At 43.2% G+C, this 8947-nt stretch overlaps 1 protein-coding gene across 2 annotated transcripts in view; it reads right to left on the bottom strand.

Annotated features, from left to right (window-relative positions):
- Positions 1-2866, bottom strand: part of Ufl1 (UFM1 specific ligase 1) — a 30594-nt gene extending 27728 nt beyond the window's left edge. The window contains exons 1-3 of one of the 2 annotated variants that reach the window (XM_029533353.1): positions 2709-2865; positions 1658-1803; positions 482-510 (exon numbers count right to left, since the gene is read on the bottom strand). In XM_029533353.1, coding sequence (XP_029389213.1) covers positions 482-510; positions 1658-1803; positions 2709-2785 — 252 coding nt within the window. In that variant the 5' untranslated portion in view covers positions 2786-2865. Of the gene's footprint in view, positions 1-481; positions 511-1657; positions 1804-2708 lie in introns of both variants that reach the window. The other variant, XM_021221960.2, reaches the window with a different exon arrangement.
- Positions 2867-8947: the final 6081 nt, after the last annotated feature.

Raw genomic sequence — 8947 nt, forward strand, 5'->3', positions numbered from 1 at the left:
GCCATCACGCAGGAGAACAACTACGAGTCTAAGACCAGTGTGGTCTATATAGCCAGTTCTAGGCAAAGTGAGACAGGGACACAAAATAAAACAATCTGTGTGTGTGTGTGTATGTGTGTGTGTGTGTTAGAGGTACTGTGTTACAGTAGGGGTAAGAAAAGAGCTTCCTCCTAGCTGTCTGAGGATGCCAGTCTTCTCCTGTTTGCCTTCAGAACAAAGATGCAGACCTCTCAGCTCCTCCAGTTCCATGCCTGCCTGGATGGTGTCATGTTTCCCACAATGAAGATAATGGTCTGAACCTCTGAACCTGTAAGCCAGCCCCAATTAAACACTGTCCCTTATAATAAAGAGTTGCCTTGGTCATGGTGCCTCTTTTCAGCAATGCAAACCCTAAGACATGTAGAAAGGAACCCAAAAAATCCATAGTATTTATAAATTAAGAAAGCTTTAAGAAATCAAAGCAAAATTTTTATAAATTTACCTGTTGTAAGTCAACAATGTTTACTCGACCTTTGAACAAAAGAGAGGAATTTAAATTACATGGAAGTGCAGATGAATAGCTTCAACTGTTAGTGCTGATGGCTCTAAGTCCTTCTACGAAGGGCATAGGACCTCAGTAACTGCTGGACTTAGATACAGATTACTAGCTAATCAATCTTCATGGTTAAAGCCATAGGCAACACTGTTCTCCAAGCTGTGTTTATCACATCAGACCAATTATGAACATCAGCAGACACAATGTGGAGAAATCCATGGAATTCAATTCTTCTCACAAGTCAGCTCAGCTAGAATGACCAGAGGAAATGCCTGCAGCTACATTAAGATGATTTCCCCATTGCTCGGAACTGAAAAGAGTGTCTATCAGCAAGAGAGAATCTGTTAGATATGGCAAATCACAGCTCACATTTTATTAGCACTACTGAACAAAGAAACAAACAACAAGGCTAGACCCAAGTGGTATCTAGTGACGGGTTGTTTCTGTTTAAATCAAACTGCTCAATCTGCTCAATACATTGCTCCAATTTCAAAAATATAAAAGCAAAACAATATTTTACATTTGATGGTGCTAACTGCACTTCATAATATGATGGGCCTCAGGCCACAGTAACCATCAATTAACAATTTTTTTTAATTAGTAATGCAGCTTTAATATTTGCGATCTTAAAATCTTACAAAATCTCTATTCCTCCTTTATAATTAAGTACCTGATCACTGGCAACTAGGTATTCACCCCTGGGTCATGATATATATATATATATATATATATATATATATATATATATATATATATACACACACACACATATATATATATATATATACATTACATATATTATATGTACATATATAGTACATTTAATTCAATACAACAAAAATATGGTATTTGTTAAGTGGCAATAGTTAAGATTATGTTCATATGAACATACAAAGGTTGCATGATCCTATGAAGGCTGATCATCAAGTTATCAGTTGAGAAGGGTTACAGCTCAGGGTAGTATTTGCCTAGTATGTGCCCTAGGTCTGACACCAACACAGAGGAAAGAAGGAGCCATTGAGGAGAATGCCCTATCCTATATCCTCCTAAATACATTAATTTTAATGTATTTCCTTCAAACATCTGGTAAGGACAAAAGCATAACACTGAGGAATTACTTACCACCTCGGACATGTAGCTCGTCTCTCATTTCTTTACTAATTTGAGCTGGAGTGATATATTCCTTGCCGTCAAGTGTATGGACTACTTCCAGCTGTTTCTGAGAGATCAGTTTATTCACAATCTCAATGCAGTTCCGCTCTGATAACCTGTGAGAAGCCAGGAGTTTAAGAGTGTACTTGATTTGTTTCCCCCCCAAAAGTATTTGAAAGCATAATTTTGAGAAACGTCTACATTGCAACATCTGTCCTTTATTAGTATAATGATATTGGTTGAGTAATTTAAAAAGAAAACTCGAGAGTAAGTTTACATTCCCTTGAATTCTTTATTTAATTCACACACACCACTGTATCATGATTCTACAGATGTTCTCTTCTAGTCCTGCCTTCAAGTATCAAAAATTCCAGTTGAAAACAAACTTTTCCTAAAAATCACAGTATGTTGGCCTTACTGGTACAGTTGGTGTACAGACAGGGTATGTGACTTAGCAAAACTATAGTTACTATACTGTTATCTACTCACAGCCATCTTGCACTAGATTTTGTTTTCTTGGGTTCTGCTGTTTGTTTGTTGTGAGAATGTATGCATATCTGCAGCTCTCAATGTTATAGAACAGCATCAACGGACTGCTGTGTTTAGGTCCAGGTGAAATAAAATACTACAAGAACTCGTTTACAGGGAGACAAAGTCTATTCGCCTTATATATGTGATGTGTAAAATCACGGGCGCAGAGTCGGGGGTAATTCGGCCACTCCCCCAATTCTGGAGTGTAGAAAAGTGGGTGTCCCGGAGTCCCTACAACTGACAGGTCGCAATCGTGTGGCCCTGGCTTAGATCGGTTGGCCGCAGGTAAAAAGGATTTCGAGGAGGGACAGACTACTTGCTGCGCGCTGCCCTGGGGACTTTGCAGGCTCGCCCTAGGCCGGGCAGCGAGCGCCTCTACCGCCAGCCGTAGCAGCCCGGGCGCCGGGGTCCCACCGAGTCCCGGCAGGCAGTGCGGGAGCGGGCCAGCGTCCCGGGCCAGGGCCGGCTCCACACCGCAGGGAACCAGCACCTTTGCGTGGTCTCTGCAAACTGCGCCCGCTGGAAGTCAGCCGCCAGCCGCCGGATCTCCTCCCAGGCGTCCGCCATCACTGCTCCGCTCGCCCCCGACTCAGGGGAAGAAAAAAAAAAAACGGCAGACACGTCAGCCTTCAGCCGGCCGCAGGCATCCCGGGACGGGCCGCGCAGAGGGCCAAGAGACCTGCGTCAAGGAAATTCGCGAACAGAAACGCGACGGCCGAGCTCTCCGCCCTCAGCTGGGCGTGGCCTGCGGGAAGCCGCTTCCTTAACACCGACAAAGCCAAGCTAAAGCTGACTCAGTAATCCTTTTTGCAAGGTTCCTGTTTCTATCCAGCAACCATCAAATGATCTCCCGCCCTTGCTGAGCGGGACGAGACACACTTCTTTTGTGGGACTCTTACAAACCGTGACTAATCCACTTTAAAAAGTGAATGGGGCTTTTACTTGAGCCAAGAATGAAGTCAGTTTTAGAGAAACTTGTTCCACACTACTGCATCAGTTTGAATTTTGTTCTTCCAAAATGAATCTATTTGGATATAGCAAACACCATGGAATTGAGTTCATGTGTTCTAAAGCTTATTGTTATTATTATTATTATTATTTAATCGGACAAAGGAATGATCACTGCTGGGAGTGAAACAGAAAGCATTGTACTTCTTTCACAAGATAACTGTTGCCATTGTTTATTGACACACATCACTTTCCCGAATCTTAATCAGTGGGGAAATCAGAAGCCTGACTGTACTTAGTAAAGAATATTTTACTTCTTTCCTATGTAAATATATTAGTCTATATAACACTACATAACACCAGTAGATAAATCCATTTGGCTTCTGAAGTGCCTAGCTTGGATTAAAATGTAGAGAACTCCATGATAAAGATAGGCATTCCACGTTATCCTTTGAAGCAGAGTCTCTCAGAAAGGTTGGCCAGCCTCATATCAAGTAGATTTAGTGGCCAGCAAGCCCCTGAGGCTCCTCCTGGCTCCCCCGCCCAGGCAGGTTGATCATCATACCCAGGTTTCAAGATGAGCCTGGGCTCTGAATTCAAGTCTGTAATGCTTGCACAGAGAGCGTTTTAACCTCCAGGCACCTTCCCACGAATGATTTTCAGTGCTTTTGAGGGAGTGAGGGAGGGAGGGGTCACTTTCGACCTATATATGATATTACAGACGAACTTTAAACAGAGCAAACACTAAGCAGCTCTTTTCTAAAGGGTAGGAGAGTCTTTGGAAGAACGAACTTGTATGGATTTGGGGAGTTGACGTTCCATTCTTTACAAAATTTTATGAGAGCTGTCTGTGGCTGTACAAACACCTTGTTAATGTTGACATGTAGACAGTCTGAGGATAGTTGATCTCTTTAGCGACAATGTGTACAGGATTTATTACACATTCTTGGAATCATTTAGAAGTTGTCTTGTGACATAAAAACAAATTACAGGACCCAATGAAACACTGTGATGCTTGAACATATGCTTACATAGATAACATTTACATTATATCAAACACTTAACATATATTATCCAAGATTAAGCGTTGGATATCCTTTCTTCTAGTGCTATAAGATATAAAGTATGTGGTTGTTGTGGTGATTTGTATACGCTTGGCCCAGGGAGTGACACTATTTGGAGGTGTGGCCTTGTTGGAATAGTGTGCAGACATGGCTCAAGAGTTCTCAAAGGAGAATTTCTTTCTTTTCTTTTCTTTTTCCTTTTTCATTGGATATTTTATGTATTTACACTTCAAATATTATCCCCTTTCCCTGTTTCCCCTCTGGAACTCCCTTCTCCCATCCCCCCCCCAAGAAACCCTCTATCCTATCATTTCCCTGCTTCTATGAGGATGCTCCCCCTCCCACCCACCCACTCCCACCTCCCGGCCAGGGCATTTCCCTACACTGGGAAATCCAGCTTTCACAGGACCAAGATCTTCTCCTCCTATTGATGCAGACAATGCCATTCTCTGCTACATATACACATGGAGCCATCCATGTGTATGGTTGGTGGTTTAGTCCCTGGGAACTCTGGGGGAATCTGGTTGGTTAATATTGTTGTTCTTCCAGTGGGGTTGCAAACCCCTTCAGCTCCTTCAGTCCTTTCTCCTACTCCTCCATTGGGGAACCCAGTACTCAGCCCAATAGTTGGTGTTGAGCTTCTACCTCTGTATTTGTCAGGCTCCAGCAGAGCCTCTCAGGAGACAGCTGTATCACACTCTTGTCAGCAAGCACTTCTTGGCATCAGCAATAATGTCTGGCTTTGATAACTGTGTATGGGATGGATCCCCAGGTGGGGCAGACTCTGGATGGCCTTTCCTTCAGTCTCTGCTCCACATTTTGTCTCTGTACTTAGACTGGAGTCCTTCTGGGTTAAGAATTTGGAGATGAGTAGGTGGCCCCATACCCCAACTACAGGCCTTGTCTAACCTCTGGATATGGTCTTGTAGGACCCCCTCTCGGGGACCCCCCTCAGGTCACAGGAGTCAGAGTGTCCCAAATAAACACAAGAGACCTTCTTGTTGCAAAAGCACGAGGCAGTTTAATGGCGGAGCTCTGGGCCGATACTTAACTCACGCAGGAAACAGAGGAATCAACCACGAGGCTCAAAAGCTAGGGGTTTTTATAAGAAAAGGGTCAGGGGTTGGGAGAAGTTGGTGCGGCTGCACACAATTGGTTCATTTAAACAACCATATAGTTACAGGTCAGTAGGATAGTACATGTACATTGAAGCATCAGCAATTCCGGGTGGTCTGGGATAGTTGCTTGTGTGGCCACCAGATGGCCGATGAATCAGTCAAAATAGCTCAGACCAGTTTTTGTATTTTTTCTCTATTTTATTGCCATTCCCAGTCAACTTGACCTCAGGAATACCTTAACAAGAGGTTTGCCTGGACATACAGGTCCTTGTTTTTCTAAGAGTTCCAGCTCCTGGCCTTCAAGGCCTGCCAGGACTTGTTTACCACAAAGGGCCTATGGGTTTGTCTGCCTGAGCATGCCTGGATCTGCTCTAGGCCTTCAAGTTCCTAATGCTGCTCTATTTGTCTCATATTATACTTTTGGCTTTTAATTTACAATTTCAATTTTTAAATTTAAATTCCCTTTTAGTCTCTACAGGTTCCCCCTTTCATTTGTTGGGCATTTTAGCTAATCTCATCCCTGTTGGGTCCTGGGAGCTTCTTGCTTTCCTGGCATCTGGGACTTTCTGGTGGCTACCCCCAGTTCCCCATCCCCCATTGCTACACACCTCTGTTCAATTTCCCGACCCTCTGTACATCTCCTCCATCTCCTTCCATACATGATTCTTCCCCTCTTTTTCCCCCTCTCCCTCTTCTCTTCCTCCCAAATCCCTCCAACCCTCTACTTCCTTTGATTATGTTATTCCCCCCTTCTAAGTAGAGCTGAAGCATCCACTTTTTGGCCTTCCTTCCTCTTGAGCTTCATGTGGTCTGTGAGTTGTATCTTGGGTATTCCGTGCTCTTTGCCTAATATCCACTTATCAGTGAGTACATTCCATGTGTGATCTTTTGTGACTGAGTTACCTCACTCAAGATGATATTTTCTAGATCCACCCATTTGCCTGTAAATTTCATGAAGTCATTGTTTTTAATAGCTAAGTAGTATTCCATTGTGTTCCATTGTGTAAACGTACCACATTTTCTGTATCCATTCCTCTGTTGAGGGACATCTGAGTTGTTTCCAGTTTTGGATATTATAAATAAGGCTGCTATGAACATAGTAGAGCATGTGTCATTATTACATTTTGGATCATTTTCTGGGTATGTGCACAGGAATGATATAGTTGGGTCCTCAGGAACACTCCTCCACTGCTGGTGGGATTATAAACTGGTACAACCGCTCTGGAAATCAGTCTGGTGGTTACTCAGAAAACTGTACATAGTACTACCAAAAGGTCTCTTATTGATGAGAATAGTTTTTGCTATCCCAGGTTTCTGTTATTCCAGATGAATTTGAGAATTGCTCTTTTTATTTCTGTGAAGAATTGGGTTGGAATATTTATAGGGATTGCATTGAATCTGTAGATTGCTTTTACTAAGACAGCCATTTTGACTATGTTAACCCTGCCTATCCATGGGCATGGGAGATCTTTCCATCTTCTGAGGTCTTCTTTGATTTCTTTCTTCAGAGATTTGAAGAAGCCAGAACCATACAGTTGAAAAAAAGGCAGCATATTCAACAAATAGTGCTGGCTCAAATGGCAGTGGGCATGTAGAAGAATGCAAATTGATGAACTCTTATCTCCTTGTACAAAGCTTAAGTCCAAGTGGATCAAGGACCTCCACATAAAACCAGATACACTGAATCTAATAATTGAGAAAGTGGGAAAGAGCCTTGAACACATCAGCACAAGGGAAAATTTCCTGAATAGAACACCCATGGCTCAGGCTCTAAGATCAGCTATTGACAAATGGGATTTCATAAAATTGAAAAGCTTCTGTGTTCCATCCAATAGCTGACTGTGAGCATCCACTTCTGTGTTTGCTAGGCCCTGGCATAGTCGCATAAGAGGCCGCTATATCAGGGTCCCTTCAGCAGAATCTTGCTGGCATGTGCATTAGTATCAGGGTTTGGTGGTTGATGATGGGATGGCAATCATTGGGAAGAGAGGCTCCTTGGTCTTGCAAACTTTATATGACCCAGCACAGGGGAAGGCCAGGGCCAAGACTTGGGAGTAGGAGGGTAGGGGAGCAGGGGTGGGGGGGAGGGTATAGGGAACTTTCGGGATAGCATTTGAAATGTAAATAAAGAAAATATCTAATAAAAAGAAAAGAATAGCTTCTGTAACACAAAGGATACTGTCAACAGGATAAAATAGCAACCTATAGATTGGGAAAAGATCTGTACTAACCCTACATCTGATAGAGAGGGCTAATATCCAATATATAACAAGAACTCAAGAAGTTAGGCTCCAGAGAATCAAATAACGCTATATCAAAAGTGGGGTACAGAACTAAATAAAGAATTCTCAACTGAGGAACCTGGAATGGCCGAGAAGCACCTAAAACAAAACAAAAAAATGTTCAACACCCATAGTCATCAGGGAAATGCAAATCAAAACAACCCTGAGATTCCATCTCACACCAGTCAGAATGGCTAAGATCAAAACCTCAGGTGACAGTAGGTGCTGGTGAGGACTTGGAGAAAAAGGAACACTCCTCCATTGCTGGTGGGATTGCAAGCTGATACAACCACTCTGGAAAATAATCTGGCATTTTCTCAGAAAACTGGAAATAGTTCTACCTGAGGACCCATCTATACCACTTACTAATGCTGATGCCAAGAAATGCTTGCTGACAGGAGCCTGTTGTAGCTGTCCCCTGAGATGCTCTGTCAGAGACTGACCAATACAGATGTGGATACTTTCAGCCAACTGTTGGATTGAGCTTGGGGACTCCAGTGGAAAAGCTAGGGGAAGGACTGAAGGAACTGAAGGGAATTGTAACCCCATGGGAAAAACAACAATATCAACTAACCAGACCCCTCAGAGCTCCCAGGGACTAAACCACAAACCCATGGAGGGACGCAGGGCTCCACCTGCATATATAGCAGAAGATTGTCTTATATGGCATCAATGGGTCCTGTGGAGGGAGATGCTAAGGCGGTGTGGGGGGAGTGGGTGGGTGGGTGAGCATGCTCATAGAAGCAGGGGATGGGGATGTGATAAGAGGTTTGTGGAGGGGAAACCGGGAAAGGGTCAACACTTGAAATGTAAATTAACGAAATAACCGATAAAAAAAAAAATGCTAGAGCAATTGTGGTACAGAACTTATGGGAGTAGTCAACCAATGTCTAATTTGACTCAATGCCCCCTCCACACATGCTTGAGTAACCAAGAAGTAGAGACTAGATTGCCTAGAGACCTTGGATGAAACTAAACACTACTAAATTCTTCTATAGTCATAGATCACTACCTTATGCAGTCATCATCAGAGAGGCTTCCTTTGGCAGCAGACGGAAACAGATGCAGAGACCCACAGTCAGATACTACATGAAGAGTCTAAATGGTAAGGATCTATCAATTGCCTCCCCTCAAAGCTGTATTGAGGAGGAGGAAGAAGGGGAAGAAGAGAAGAAAGAGGAAGAAGAAGAGGAAAAGGTAGAGGAGGAAAAGGTAGAGAAGGAGAAAGAAGAGGAAGAAAAAGAGGAGGAGGAGGAAGAGGAGGAGGAAGAGGAGGAGGAGGAGGAGGAAGAGGAGGAGGAGGAGGAAAAGGAGGAG

Source organism: Mus pahari, chromosome 22, assembly GCF_900095145.1.
Source record: "Mus pahari chromosome 22, PAHARI_EIJ_v1.1, whole genome shotgun sequence".
In the NCBI taxonomy this organism is placed as follows: Eukaryota; Metazoa; Chordata; class Mammalia; order Rodentia; family Muridae; genus Mus; species Mus pahari.